The 15,318-nt window shown below is 39.7% G+C and overlaps 1 protein-coding gene across 1 annotated transcript in view; it reads left to right on the top strand.

Moving 5' to 3' along the window:
• The window catches only part of USH2A (usherin), an 837,868-nt gene that overhangs the window by 448,812 nt on the left and 373,738 nt on the right, over nt 1-15,318 (top strand). Inside the window, exons 37-38 of the mRNA XM_021064292.2 lie at nt 2,102-2,253; nt 7,274-7,436. Of these exons, the coding sequence (XP_020919951.2) occupies nt 2,102-2,253; nt 7,274-7,436 (315 nt within the window). The remainder of the gene's footprint in view (nt 1-2,101; nt 2,254-7,273; nt 7,437-15,318) is intronic.

The raw sequence follows: 15,318 nt of genomic DNA, 5'->3' as shown, positions 1-15,318 counted from the left end.
CTCTCTGTGGTAGAGAAAGCACAAATAGTCTGTGTAGTGTATTAAGTATAATAGTGAAAGGAAACACACTAAGCACCTCTTGATTCCTGCATTTTCTCACTATAGAAAAGTGAGCCTCAGATATTGGTCCCTCGTTCAAAGCAGATGTAGCATCCCAAAGGAACCCCAAGTTCACAGGGTGTTATCACTCAGCATGGGCTGAAACGTAGGCTCCGGGAGCAATCTCTCAGGCTAGGCGTTGAGGACATATATTGTAAGATGAGGCACTTCCATGGTTTGCTCACTTCCTCCTTCTTTTGCTATAAACTGATTTCTTAATCCACGGTGAACTTGTGAGGACTATTGTGGCAGCCTCAGAGCATTCTGTAAGTTGACAGATGATGGTGCTGCTAGACCCTCATGAATATGTTCTAGAAGGGAGGAACCCCTTCCCAGGAGGGAGGAGCACTGGGGAATATCTCCGGTGTTAGGATTCCCTGAGTGATGCTATCCTGAATATGAAGGTGGGTCAAGGTCTGATCTACTTTCAAGACATTAACAAGACCAGATGTGCTGACCATAAGGCTGAGGGTCAGGCCTCCAGGAAGCCAGCTTTTAGGAACTCCCTTGATGACCTTTGATTTTGCTAGAATCTTTTGTTTCAAAACTCATTCCATCTCCACATATTCTGTTTCTGAGCTATTCTGTATTATCTTTTTTTTTTTTTTTTTTTTTTTTTAGCAACCCTCTTGTCTTGTTTCAGGCATCTCAGTATTGCTTTTTCCTATAGTCTTGAATTTTCACTCTGTATTAGATGCCGATATGACTGTGCTGCCTGTATGTTAGTTTAGTCATCCAGTCAGTAGTTTTAACTGCCTACTATGTCTTAGGCATAGTGCTAAGTTCTGTAAATGCACAGGTGAGGAAGCGCTGAGGTTGCCTTGGCAGTCCTGTAGCCCACTGGGGATGCTAGACAATCACACAAGGAATAATGATAATGATAAGAAGAAGAATGTGAGAAGTGGATAATGCTCTGACAGAGGTGTCCTGTGGGCTAGTGGAGAGACACCCAACTGCTGTCCCTGGCAAAGATCATCTCCCAGAGGAACATTTAAGATAATTCCTCAAGGACACACCTAGGAGGCCACTGTGAAAGTGATTTTACTTTGAAAGAGGTTCTAATTTATCATGTAAGCAGAGTCTTGTTTCCTACAGTATGGAGTTTAATGACTACGGGACTGCGGTACTTCCAGTGGACAGAGATTCCATAACTTCCTTTTCGTGTATGTCTGGATGGAATATATCAAAGGAGTCTATCCAGTCAGTGGCCATTCGGCCTCTCAAATCTCTTAGCTGATTTCGTGACATTGTACATAGCTGTCCTTCTGAAATAAATTTTAGTTGATCATTAACCCCAGCACACCGTAGTTTCTCTAACCCCTTCATGAGTGGCTCATGAATGGAATTTGTGCAGTTTGTACAAAGCTTTATGTTTAGGCGTTTCAGTGTTGTGGTGGAAATACGGGCTCTGGGGCCAGACCACCTAGATTCGAATCCTGACTCCAACGCTTGCCAGCTTTGTGACCTTGGGCAGGTTACCTGATCTCCCTGTGCCTGCAATTTCCTCATCTCTGAGACGGTGATGATAACATTGCCTCAATTACACTGGTGCTGCGAGGAGAGGCTAAAAAGGACCTCATACACATCCGGCACTTAGAAGGGCCTGACACGCCCTGAGTCGCACAGGACGCATCAACAAATAAGGTCATTGTACCTCTAGGGCACAAATATTAGGATATCCTTTTAGAAAGCAATGCAAATGATACATGTACTGAATTTTTTCATTTTTGAGGTGGAACACCAATGACAGCAGGTGGTGTGATGAAACAGAAAAGAGTCCTGTACTGGGACACTTGGGTTCTGTTTCTGTACTAATTAGCTACCAATTTGCTCTTCAGGAGTTTCAAGCTTGTTTTATCCTTTGGGAAGAGACAGGGTTTAGATGAAGGGCAATACTGTGATTCCACAAAACTAGAAACCATGTCAAGAAGTGCTTGCTTCCTTTAAGACATTCTTTCTATTGTCCATCCATCCTGCTAAACGCCAATTATTGTCTTCTCAGGTGTTATCACAAGTTATGGACTCTACCTAGATGGTATCTTGATTCAGAATTCCTCGGAACTCAGCTGTCATGCTTATGGATTTGCTCCTTGGAGCTTCCATTCCTTCAGAGTCCAAGCTTGCACGGCCAGAGGTTGCACTCTGGGCCCACTGGTGAGTCTGTGAATTTACATGCCGGGAATGTATTAAGTGTCGGATGACAATGGATATCAAGGAAGAAGTAAGTGATGGTGACTCACTCTCGGCACAGCTAGCCTTTCAAGGAGGATGGGAGATTTTATAAAATTTCATTTAAGGCTTAGTAGGATTTTATACTCAACATAAATCTCAAGACTGCATATAGGTCTAGTGAAGGGCAGAAGCTGCATTTTACTGAAATTTCAAAGGGTCAGTTGGCCTGGTGAGCAGGCATACCTACAATTTTGCCTAATTTAGAGATATGTTTAACGTGCATGTTCTTATTTCTCATAATGAGCTAGACAATTAAGTAAATGATTAAAAAGTGAAAATAACTGAAAGCTTGTGGCTGCCGCAACATGGCAACACGCTCTCCGGCAAGTATGTTAATCAATTAAATGGTTGAGTTTGCCTCACCTATTAAAGTAAAATATTTTAATTTCATTAGTGTGATATATTCATAAGAACAGTATCTAAAACTACATTAATATCAGCATTTGATATCCACATTTCAGAAATCTATAATGGATATCTGTATTTCATTAGTAGTTAAAAGATGGACAAAATTGTGCTTTTTATTACTGGGGTCGTATTAAAAACCCAATTAATTGTACATAATTGTTCTGGACTAGCATGACATTGTTTAGTTTCAAAACATCACATTCTACTCTTATGTGTATTTCTTGATTAATTAGATTTAGCTTCTCTTAAGGGAAGTACTCATTAGTTTTAGATATTTTTTGGCAATCTTTGCTAATGCCCTATCATTTTAATGCACTCTGTCTTCATTGAAGAGTGTATTGTATAAATATTACCTTGAAAAACAGCTCTGCCATTTAATTTTTGCTTCCTTATTTTTGATCACACCTCCCATTTCGCTTCAGAGATTGGTGGCTTTCCAAGCTGCTCACATCATCTATCAGTGGAGCTGAGCTGTAGTCTTTATTGCCATTAAGTATTTTTATAGCCTAGACCCCTTCTGATGGTTACTTTCTCTTAAAAGCAGGAATGGCAGTAGGCCAGCCTTTCTTCTCCATTCAAAAAAAAAAAGGAAGGAGAAACAAAAGAACATTCCCCATGATCTTGAAACTGAGACTTTTTCCAAATTGTAAATTGCAAATTGTGGTTCCGGGTACTAAATTGGGTCCCACTCTGTCTCTTGATGTTCTGGTAACTTTAAACAAGGGAGACCTGGTTACATATCCATGCCTTGGGTGGATAATGGATGATACTGACCTTCAGAAATCAAATGCTGCACCGCCCGGATGGGAAGGGAGAAGTAGAATTGGATTGTAACACCCTATTCTCCCATGGCCTCACACTTTTTAGACTCAGTCCTGACTTAAAACACAGCTCTTTTTCTCCCCTTGGTACATTTCTTTATCCTGTGCTCAGTATGCAAACACTTTGCCCAAGTCAATGATCCATCTCTAATCACTGGGATTGAATAACAATGTCTTTATTTAGAACAAGTCAACTGTGCTGCCAAGAAGTTAAAACCCATGGTCTTCAACTGATGTGAAAATACATATAGAGATACATATATTTTTAACCAATTACAATAGCTATTATGCCCTTAAGAGATTACATATTTGAGTATTTTTGATAGCCCTGGAGATCTATGAGAATCATCAAGGATTCGTCTCTTTTTGTTGAGGATTCTTTTAATGTGTCTTTGATAGAAGCAATCTATGAATCTTAAAAGCCAGACGCTTCAACAAAATTTAGCCAAATTGTGAGTGTGTGTTTTATATATATATATATACACACATATATAAAAAATATCATACTTAAAATATTCTTTATCTAAAGCACAATGTTATAACAAATATTTCATTGAAACAGAAATATGTATGATTTCTATTTTAAAATCTTTTGCTGGTAGAGATCAAAATTAAATTTTCTGAAGAGTCAGGTTTTTTTGTTCACCTAACAACATTGCTGAATGGTAACTCTTGGTTTTTAGAAAGAAAAGCCTGTTTGTTTTACATTTTTTATACATTTAATATCATTGTCTTCCTGCACACAGGGAAATACTCTCCAGTGTTTCCCATTATGATATGCTCCATAATCTCAGATGTGGTCTGGTTCACCCTTAGAATTTTCCAGGTTGCTTATGCAATAAACCAAAAATATATGTGGCTTGGATCCCACATTGCTGTGGCTGTGGTGTAGGCTGGCAGCTCTACCTCTGATTCAACCCCTAGCCTGGGAACCTCCATAGGCTGCAGATGCAGCCCCAAAAAGCAAAAAAAAAAAAAAAAAAAAAAAAAAAAAAAAGGAAAAAGGACAAATTTGATAAGATAGAATATTTTCAAAATAAAAATACTTACATAAGTTGTATATTTTTAACATTTTAATGTAATATTCACACAATATATTTTTGCCCCTAGCCTAAGTTTATTTCTTGGTATTTGTGGTTCAGAAGAAATTGCTCTGTACCATCTGAAAAAAGAAAAAAAGATTTCCATGTGGCTTGTTCAGTTCTTGTCCATTTACACAAAGTATTTGGCTTTTAAAGAAATTCCAATGTAAAAAAACAATTTACAGTGCTTTTGATCCTATTTTTAATATGCTCATATGCATGGTCAAATTAAATCCAGTCATTGAGTTTTCATAAATGTTTGAAATAATGAAAAAAATTAACAGAAAATGCAGCAGGGAAGAACTTTTTCAATGCATTCCTTTTTTTCAATTGTATTGTTGAGAATTAGAAAGATGCCTTTCACATTTTGTGTTTCTATAAAAAATGCCATGAATTTGTCAATAGGAAAATCACTTTGCTTTCGTTCGTTTTTTTCTCTTAGCCAATGTTAGATTAACACTGGTAAAATCCAAGGTGGGAAATTGTATGACTGTGTCTGGCCTTGGAACAGTCATTGGATTCAGTTCTCCAAGGACCCTCTTTAGGATGAAGTGTGAAACTACAGGTCACGACTGTGTGATGTGGTTAAAAAGCTGCTGTGGTTTTCCTGGCGATGGCATGCCTTTACAGATAAATACATCCAGACACACATGCTCACACTTTCATAGTCATTTTTTTTTATAAAGAAACAACTAAACAGTATTACTTAAAACATCTAAATCATAACAGCAATAAGTGTTATTGTCAAAAAAAAAAATCTCAAATGGGAAATCTATCCTAAACCTATTATTTCCCACACCTTCTTGGAAAACATTCTTAGTCTATAAAACCTTAGATTTCTCCACGATTACAGAAGGAAAAATAATGCCTCCTTTACAATGGGTTGTTGTGAAAACTTAAATGAAATGTTTATATAGAGGTTACTGGTACATGGTAAGAGTTTTATTAAGGATGAAGATTTTTATTCACCATGTTGTATGTTTTCATTGCATATTTCTTCTCAAATATTTTTTTTCTTTGTCAAGGGAGGTTTCCAGGTGAAAGCCAAGCCAATCTTCCAGAATGCCTTTTTCTTAACATTTTTTAGGGGAAAGTAGATAGATGAAAATGTACATTTAAAAAAAAAAAGGGACCACATTAGAGCAGAATAGTACAATTGCCAAATTTAATATAGAGTAAAAGTACTGATGTATTTATCCAGATACATAAGAAAAAATTTTAAATATATTTATTTTGAATTAACCAGACATTTTAGAATAATAATTATCTGGGTTTGCCCTTACTTCTTGAACTTTTTGAGTCTCATTTTATTTGGAACCGTTTCAAATCATTTTCTATGCAATAATTTGAACTATATACATAGGCATAATAAAACCAATTACATTTTTTATGAAATATTAAAATGATGAATTAATATTTTTCCAGTCAAGTTTATCATTTTTTTGTACATTGCATTAGACTGAAAAAAAAAATGAGTAGGAATTATGGATCCAACGAATCCCATAGCCTTTCTCCAATGAAAATAAAATATCGTGACCTCAAACTTATTAAAAATTAACACTCTGTCTTTTCCACATTTATTTTCATAATTGGGAAAGTATATTCGTCCTAACAAATGAAGGCTTCATAATTGAGAATATTTGCCTGCCTCAGGATTTCGTGTTTGACCACCTTCTCATGCGCGTGTACTTTAAGAATGAGGTCACAATTATCAAATGTTCAATAAGGCTGCAAGGGCCAGATGTTTAGGAGAGATGCTTATGAGTTTGCGGTGATTCGTGAACAAATGAAAGCCGGTTGGTACACGATGCTAACACATCCAGGTCCCCCTTTTCCACTTTCTTTCCAACTGCATCCTCCTCCGGTCTCGCGAGTCATTTTACTTATGTAGCTTTCAAAATCTTTCTGACGCATGAGCAGTGAATAATGATACTTACTTCAGAGTCTTCTTCAAATCATTTCTTTTTTGTTCTTTTCTGCATAGGTTCCTTGACACGAGACTGATGACATTTCAACTTTTTGGCGATTATATTTTAGGAATAGAGTCACTCAGTGACATTCTGCACTTAATGTCTGGCACGGTGCCATTTGTACATACCTGGTAGCAGTACGGCTCAGAGAACTCTGCCTGTGTGTGTGTGTGTGTGTGTGTGTGTGTGTGTGTGTGTGTGTGTGTGTGTGTGTGTGTTTGAGAGAGAGAGAATGCTTGGTGTGACCTTTGACAGAGCCCAGCAGTCTATCACTCCAGTCAGGAGCTTATGAAAACAGACCTGATGCATTTCTTCGCTTTTACAATCACATTTAAAAAAAAAAAATTTTGTTTTTAAGCAATCCTAGAAATAGTCTATGGATCTGCCCAGCCCCAGGCACAATCACAGTGTGAGCTGATGCACATATTCTGGAAATCACAAACTGCCTTGGTCAGGCGCTCACATTCTAAGCTTTAACAGCAGGAGGAAGAAACACGAGGCCCGCTTTGATCCTGCTGACAAAATGAGGTATTCCTACAAGATGCGACTGTCAAAATAGTTTACTTCACAGCAAAAAAGAGATTCTTTGAAGAAATATGCTCAAAGCGAAGCATGTACTTATTTTATTTGCAAACAAAAATAAATCTTTTTATGCTCACAGGTGGAAAACCGAACTCTCGAGGCGCCTCCTGAAGGAACAGTAAACGTGTTTGTCAAAACAGAGGGACCGCGGAAAGCCCACGTGAGGTGGCAGGCACCTCATCACCCTAATGGCCACTTAACATGCTCCGTCCTTTTTACTGGCACTTTCTATGCTTCCCAAGGTAACCGGTTGATAATTGTTCAACTTTAATACCATTAGAAAACACGGTGTTGTCGTGGGAGTGTTTTCTTTTAGCCACAGATTTTTAATTTCTTAATTTCTCCTAAAAATAACCTAGATGGGAGTTCCCATCGTGGCTCAGTGGTTAGCGAATCTGACTAGGAACCATGAGGATGTGGGTTCGATCCCTGGCCTTGCTCAGTGGGTTAAGGATCCGGCGTTGCCATGGGCTGTGGTGTGTGTGGGTTGCAGATGCGGCTCGGATCACGCATTGCTGTGGCTCTGGTGTAGGCTGGCGGCTACAGCTCCGATTGTACCCCTAGCCTGGGAACCTCCATATGCTGCGGGAGCAGCCCAAGAAATGGCAAAAAGACAAAAAGATAAAATAATAACCTAGATAGACAAGCTAGTTCAGCTGTGCTCATTTTGGGGTCCCCAGAACCGCAGCAAAAGCTTCACCTGATCAGTTCTAGGAAGGGTAAATTCTCAAGCCTGGCATCTGATCTCCACTCCATTTGGCGGGTGGCGTGGAAGCAGGACTCCATGTGTTAACAAACCCTTTTGGTAATTCTGGCGTTCGCTCAACTTTGAGAAAGGCTGGCCTAGGATGGAGTCTACATTCTTTTCCACTTACCTAATAAATGGCGAAAACCTAAAACATTATTCCTGCAAAGAGCTGAGTTTTCATTCTGCAGTCCATCTTAAATAAACCATTTTTGTGTGACTGTTTTAACATTTCTTAACCAAGTTTGTAATGCTAGCAATACGTTCCAATACCTTAACGGGACATGGGTTGGACTCCATGGAATTTCTTGAGAGTCTTATCAAAAACTGCCTGATTCAGTAAGTTAGTTTAGGGCTGGTTAAATGTGACGCTCATTGGAAGCAAAAGAAAAAAAAATGCAGGTTTATATTTTACTGGAAATCTAATTTTTATTTTATTAAGTGTTTGCTTTCATCGTCTCCAGAGAGGGCCTTTTTTTTTTCTTTTTCTTTTTCTTTTTCTTTTTACAGCTGCGTGTGGAAGTTCCTGGGCTAAGGGCTGATGTGGAGCAGCAGCTGGGGCCTAGGCCACAGCTTGTGGCAATGCCTGCTCCTGAATCCCCTGAGTGAGGCAGAGATTGGCTGCATCCATATGGAGATAATGCCCTTAACCAGCCCAGCCACCACAGAAACTGCAGACAGGGCCCATTTTCAGTCTTTCGTCTTTTTTTTTTTTTAGGGCTGAACCCATAACATATGGAGGTTCCCAGGCTAGGGGTCCAATCGGAGCCGTAGCCACCGGCCTACGCCACAGCCACAGCCACGTGGGATCCTTAAGCCACTAAGCGAGGCCAGGGGTCAAACCCACGTCTTCGTGAATGCGAGTCGGGTTTGTTAACCACTGAGCCACGACGGGACCTCCAAAGGCCTGTTTTTGAAGGAGACGTTTCCCACATTTCTTTTCGATTCATAACGAATACAAGATAATGATACAGCCACACGCGCTCTTAATACAAGGAGGTTCCTCCGACTGCAAAGGGTTTCTTTGGTTCTGGATCATCTACAACTCTTTGCAGGCTTTACTAACGTCCTCCAAGTGGAAAGCAGGTGAGGAAAGAGGAAGAGAGACTTTTCTGAATTAGAGGAGAGTGTTCTTATTTGTGTCCCACGTGGACAGGCGAAGGTACAGTGACTTGAGGGTGTGCCGGCATCTGAGTTCCTCCCCTCGAAGACTGGAGTGTCCCCCTTTTGTGCAATCAGGGCTTTGATGTCTTGTGCTGGGAAGCGCTTGTAAGATGATGAGGCGAAGGAATGATGATCAGTTTGGAAAAAAGCAGCAACGTGGAGGCCGGACCCGTGACAGGCCAGCCATTTCCGCCAAGGCGGCTGGGTGAATAATGCAAGAGCCGTGGTCCCCCTTGTGTTTAATCTTGCATTGTTTTTGCAGAGGAAATTTCTGCTTGCCTTCTAAGTCATGTCATCTTCGGTTGTCACCCCGTCTCTCAAACCATCAAAACGGTATTAAATGTTGCAAAGCTGCGCAGCCAGAGAACTTTCAAAAGTCAGAACCCATTTGCAGAGCAGCCCTTGTAGAAAATGTATTCTGTTCTCGGCAGAATTTTCCTTCAGTTCTTTCCACTGAGAAGTTTACTGATTTCTCCCAGTGGAATCTGCTGGAATTTATCGGTTCATGGTTGGCAGTCACAGATTAAGGTAAATGTCGATCCGTAATGACCCTCTACATGTTAGTATTGCAGTAAAGCTGGGCTTTTATGTCAAAGATATCGGAGAGGGAGCTATTACACATGACAGGGGTGATCAAGGGACTCCAGACCAAGGCAAGCGTTATTAAATATTGACTAGTTCTGTGATTTATGTAGAGCTGGAGGAAAAAAGTGACTTTTTAACCATTATATATTCTTCAGCAACGAAAACCAGCCATTTATCTCCTGCTGGTAATAAAGCACAGAGTGCCTGCATATTTTAGCAGAGGCAAAAACCTGGTCCTACAAATGAGATGAACACTCCTTCATGATACCCATTTCGGTTTATTAATTGCCAAAAGCTAAACAGACACATTGGAAGCGATTACAAGATTTGGCTTAAAGGGTGTGGGCGTGTGCGTTCAACTCTGGGGTTGAGCGGGGGTGACGTTGGGAGCAAAAGGATCATCTCGGGATGAGCCCCGAGAAACTCATGTCGTGGGTTTGCTGTCACTGGCACTCCGAGGTCCAGGGTCGAGGAAAGGGATTTCAAGCATCGTCTTGTCCAGACACCCGTTGGCAGCTCACACCAAGGGAAGGGAGATCCACGTGGCTCTATAAGAAACGACTTCCACGTGAATGCATCAGACTTATTTAAGATATCATCTGTTCACTAGGTTTATACAGAGCTTATTGAATTGTCTAACGGTTAATTGGTTATTTCCGTGACATAATGAACAACTATTTTATCTAATTCTGTGATGGCTGCTGAAGAGGTGGTGGTTAGAACGTGTAAGACAGGAACATTCAGCTGTAGGAAGAAGCAAGGCTAGCTTTGGCATACACGTGCCTGCAGCCAGGTCCCTCTTCTGTCGGGGAGAATATTGAGCTGTTTCTGTAAGAGGCCCACGCGGGACACCACTGTACATGTCCCCGTAGATGCTCAGCCACAAACTTTACAAAGTCAGCATTAGATATTCTAGCAACAAATGAGGAAGCATATGTCAAAGTGTGATTCCTTAACTAGATAGTTTATTCTCATCAATCAATATTTAAAAGGGGAAATCAGTAAGCCGTTAAAAGTGCCCAAACTGTCCTGTAGCCTCAACGAAAACCCATGTGCTCCATTTCATATCCTTCTAGAAATATTTTATGTATTACGAGCAAATATGTATATTTTCCCCATTTTCAAATGTATAGTCTTCCACACATACAAACTTTTACACAAATGATGCCCCAAAAAACCCCCAAAAAACAACAAAAAAAAAACCATTGTGCTTTTTTTCCCCAACATAACAATTTTATTTTATTTTTTTTTTTAGAGCCTCACCCTCGGCATATAGAGGTTCTCAGGCTAGGGGACTAATCAGCGCTGTTTCTGCCACAGCAACTCAGGATCCGAGCCATGTCTGCGACCTACACCATAGCTCACAGCAACACCAGAACCTTAACCCACTGAGCAAGGCCAGGGATGGAACCCACAACCTCGTGGTTCCTGGTCGGATTCGTTTCCGATGCGCCACAGTGGAACTCCCAACATAGCAATTTCAGACACCTTGTCACATGACTAACCAAAGAACTTCTTCACTGTTTATGTAATTCATAGTATTCGGTTATATAGATTATACCATCACTGGCTTAACCACTCTGCTATTGAAGGGCATTTAAGTTATTTCCATCCTTGCTGCTTCAAAGAATGCCTTAATGAATAAAGATGTAGATATGCCTTTTCATACATTGCAAGTATATTAATCTGATACACTGCTTGCAAGGATTTTGGAGCTGTGTAAGTTATTGCCAACTTTCAGTCCATGGAGACAGTATAATTTGCACTCTCATGGGAGTGCCTGTCTCTATAGCCCTCTGATCTGAGCATGATGCAAATTGATTATATTAAAAATGATCTCTGATAGTATCTTGAATATGCATTTCTCTTATTAGGAGGGAGATTCAACTTATTTTCATTTGTTTAAAAACAGTTTGTATTTCATTCTCTCTGAATTCTCTGTTTATATCATTTGCACATTTTTTAACCAGACTTTAGGAGCTTGCAAGTATTAACAAAATCCGTTAAAACAGTTAGCATTTTTTCCCCTTTGTCACTGTGTTTTCTAGTACTTTTAATGCTTTCTTTTTTTAATACATTTAGAGTCAATCAATTTGGAATTTATAGGGAAGTGTAATATGTAATGTACGAACAACTTTTTTTTTTTCCCCAGAAAATATCTCACTATCTCAAACCGTTTATTAAATAATCCAGGTTCTTTCCCACTGGTTCAAATTCCTGTCTTTAAAAAGTTCTCAGTTTCCATATTTACTTATAAATATGTCTGGACAGATCTGTGCCTTTACTTACATTATCATAGTATTTTAATTATTAAAGCTCTAAAATATATTTTAATGCTGGGTACATCTACCCCCCTTCATTATTTTTATTGCATAGAATTTACCTACTTATTTTCCTTATTTATGGTCCTTCAAGCAATACTGAAAATGTGCTACTTCTCCCCCAGGAGCCCTGATGCTATTTTTTATAAGGATGGGGTTGAATTTAGAAGTGATTTGGAATTAATATCTCTATGACATTGGTCTTCTCTAATCAGTAATATGAGTATTATTTCTATTTGCCTTCGGTGTTTCTCATAAGAGCTTAAAGTTTTCTTCATATGCATCCTGTACATTTTTGTTAAATTTATTCATTGATTTTTAAACTACAATATAATTTTATATCATTAATAATTAAAAGAGCTCCTTTTTTGAATGACACACAGAGTCCACTCCCAGATTCCTGTCTTCAGAAAGCCCTGTTTTCCAATATTTCTATCTATTGGGTGATCTAACCACAGTGAGAGCATCTTTGCCTTTTTTGATACTAGGATTTGTTATGATTTTCCCCAAAGCACTGACATTTTACCAGGTGGAAAGTGAGAATCTGATTCATTAGACTCTCAACTAGTTTTTCATAAACCAAATCTGAGGTGCATAAAATGACACCAAAATTGATCTGAAGGATCTCTGTGCCCCTAGCGTTTGCACATAAATAGAGAAGATAAAGTAAAACCTGGCCAGGTTGTCCTCAGGTGTGTGAGGCAAGAGGAAAACCAGGTGTTGGTCTGACAAGTGGAACAGAGCGAATTGGGGAAGAATTGGCAAACACTGGGCCTTACTCTCTGCTCCAGCGATGGCTTCGAGCAACGCGAAGGTGAAAACAGCGACGGAATGACAGAGCAGGCACGGACAAATGCAGATGGCAAAAATTAACAGCTTGTCCAACCAGCTCTGGGATAGTCTACCATAAAATTAAGGATCAGCACTTCGTTCCATGGGCTTCTCTCGATTTGAAGCATCTATTTAATCATGAGGAACAGGTGGCACGAGTTTTTTTTTTCTTGGGTCAAAGTGCCAATTACTGACCTGGAGTAAGCGCCGTGCTCGCTGGTTCCCACGGTCACCTCCCTGGGATCAGGTCACTCCATCTCCAGGATGGTTTTCTCTTCACACATGTGAATTAACTCCCTTTGTGTGTGTGTGTGTCTTTTTAGGGCCACACCCATGGCATATGGGGATTCCCAGGCGAGGGGTCGAATCAGAGCTATAGCCGCTGGCCTACACCACAGCAACACAGGGTCCGGGCTGCATTTGTGACCTACACCATAGCTCATGGCAGTGCCAAATCCTTAACCCACTGAGCAAGGCCAGGGATCGAACCTGCATCCTTGTGGATGCTAGTCAGATTTGTTTCCACTGAGCCATGACGGGAACTCCTTAACTCAGATTTTTAATTACATGTTAAGGGCTTACAAAAATTCCTTACGAAATACTGAGTGTATGTTTTTTGAAGTGAAAGACGTGAAAGAAACATTTAAGAATAAAAACTAAAATAACTGACAACACGGTAGTAAAAATGTGGCTTACGTACCATAAGATACTGGTAGGTATCTTATCCTACCAGTAAGATAAATCTTTTTCTTATTTTCTTTCTTATTTTCACTGGTAGGTGAAAATACCAGGTGATGAGAATTTATGGTTGTATAACTATTCTATTGTTTCAAAAATATTTTCAATTCAAAATATGAAAACCAGCTACGGTCAAGAAGGAAAGGAGGGAAGAATATCATGAAAAGGAAAAAAACCTTCCGAGGTCCCATCAAATATTTTCACAAATGCCAGCCTCTTTACTGAGAGAGTCTTTCAATTCTTTACACTGATCCTCTTCTCAGCAGACAATACCAGGTCCTGCTTTTTTCTTAAGCAGTTATGCCGGAGTCCTCTGCGAACAGTCGGACTCTTCCTTTTGCTTCCTTTTGCGTGAGTTGGGAAGTAAGTGATCTTCCTTTCAGGACAACCTGACAGCTTGTTTTGTGTCCGAGTTTCTTAGGCAAAGCACGAGGGTGTACTAATTGCCACGTCCTTTGTGCACCGTTGACTCTCACCTGCTCTGAAAAATTGGCTTGCGGCTTCGTTTTCCTCTTTAAACGCCTCTTTCTCCTAATCCCCTATTTTGTGTTGTGGCACAGAGTTGAGGTGTTCCTTTGAGAGAGAGGGAATGTGGATTACTGAGAAAAGAAGGCAAATGAAATGATCCTTCAGCATTTGTAAAGGAAAGCATCAGTTGGGTAAAAAAAAAAAAAAAAAAATTCCCATTGGTGAAATTGAATCATTGTATTGAAACCTGAAAATTCTTTTTGAACATAGAAAAGATGCAAGGAATAGATTTTAGGAGATTTGTTTTTTTCCTCCCAGTGTGGATACCTTCAACCAGGAATTAATCTTTTGAAAGAAAGAGTTAAAGGGAAGGAAAAGAAAAGAGGGAAGGAAGAAGGGAAAAGGGAGAGTAAATCATCAAATTACCATTAATCAGATGCTTTCTTGGCTTGTGAGAATAGGTGGGCCTGAAAAAAAAACTTGATTAGTTCTGAAGACCTTTTAAAAAGGAAAATGCAAATTTGAAAAAAAAAATCACATATATGTATACATACACACAATAGTTGTTACCTCTGGGCTATTTATTGCATTAAGAAGGGTTTATCCTCCCATTTTTCCTTTTTTTACATACAGTTTTTAAATCTTCTGCCATAAATATGCCACTTTTGCAATCATTTTTTAAAGGAGCTGGTGAAAGCAGACGATTCCACATCAGAGTAATTGGGACTACTCACAGCTGATTCCACCTCGCAGGGCTAGATATGAAGGCTGGGTCAGAAGCCCTGAGGTCAAAATGTAGAGAAGGCTTAAAGGGTATCTTTGTGTAAATTTCCGTGATTATTCAGGAAGATGCTTTTGGTGGCAGGTATAGTGGTAAATTTTCCTTCTCATGTTTTGCCTGCATTCCTCTCTTTAGTAATTGCCAGTGGGGATGAAACCAACAAAATACCCCAAGGATATTGCAAACCAAAGAAGGAAACTAAACAGGATTGCTCAGAAAAGCAAATGAGACTGTTTAGGAGTCAGTTGTAAAGAAGGTGGTTGGGGAAGGAACGATGAGTGGAAGATTCTGGTTTGTTGAAGTTAGAACATCAGGAACAGGTGGTCAGGTTTTCTCTACAGCGGTGACATATGGAAGGGGAATGGGGCGATCTAGAGAGGAAATAGAATTTTTCTGAGTAGGAGTAGAAATATGATTGCCCCCTCCTTCCCCAGTCTCTGACCATCAGTTGTCCTCTGATAAGTGGCAGCAGTATCTCATTGCTATGTCAG

Source organism: Sus scrofa, chromosome 10 (assembly GCF_054392235.1).
Source record: "Sus scrofa isolate SSC_HxYL_T2T_F1_AM1 chromosome 10, Sscrofa_HxYL_maternal_Yorkshire_Landrace_v2.0, whole genome shotgun sequence".
Lineage (NCBI taxonomy): Eukaryota > Metazoa > Chordata > Mammalia > Artiodactyla > Suidae > Sus > Sus scrofa.
Note: the sequence above shows the minus strand (reverse complement) of the source record. Positions and strands in the feature narration are given on the sequence as shown.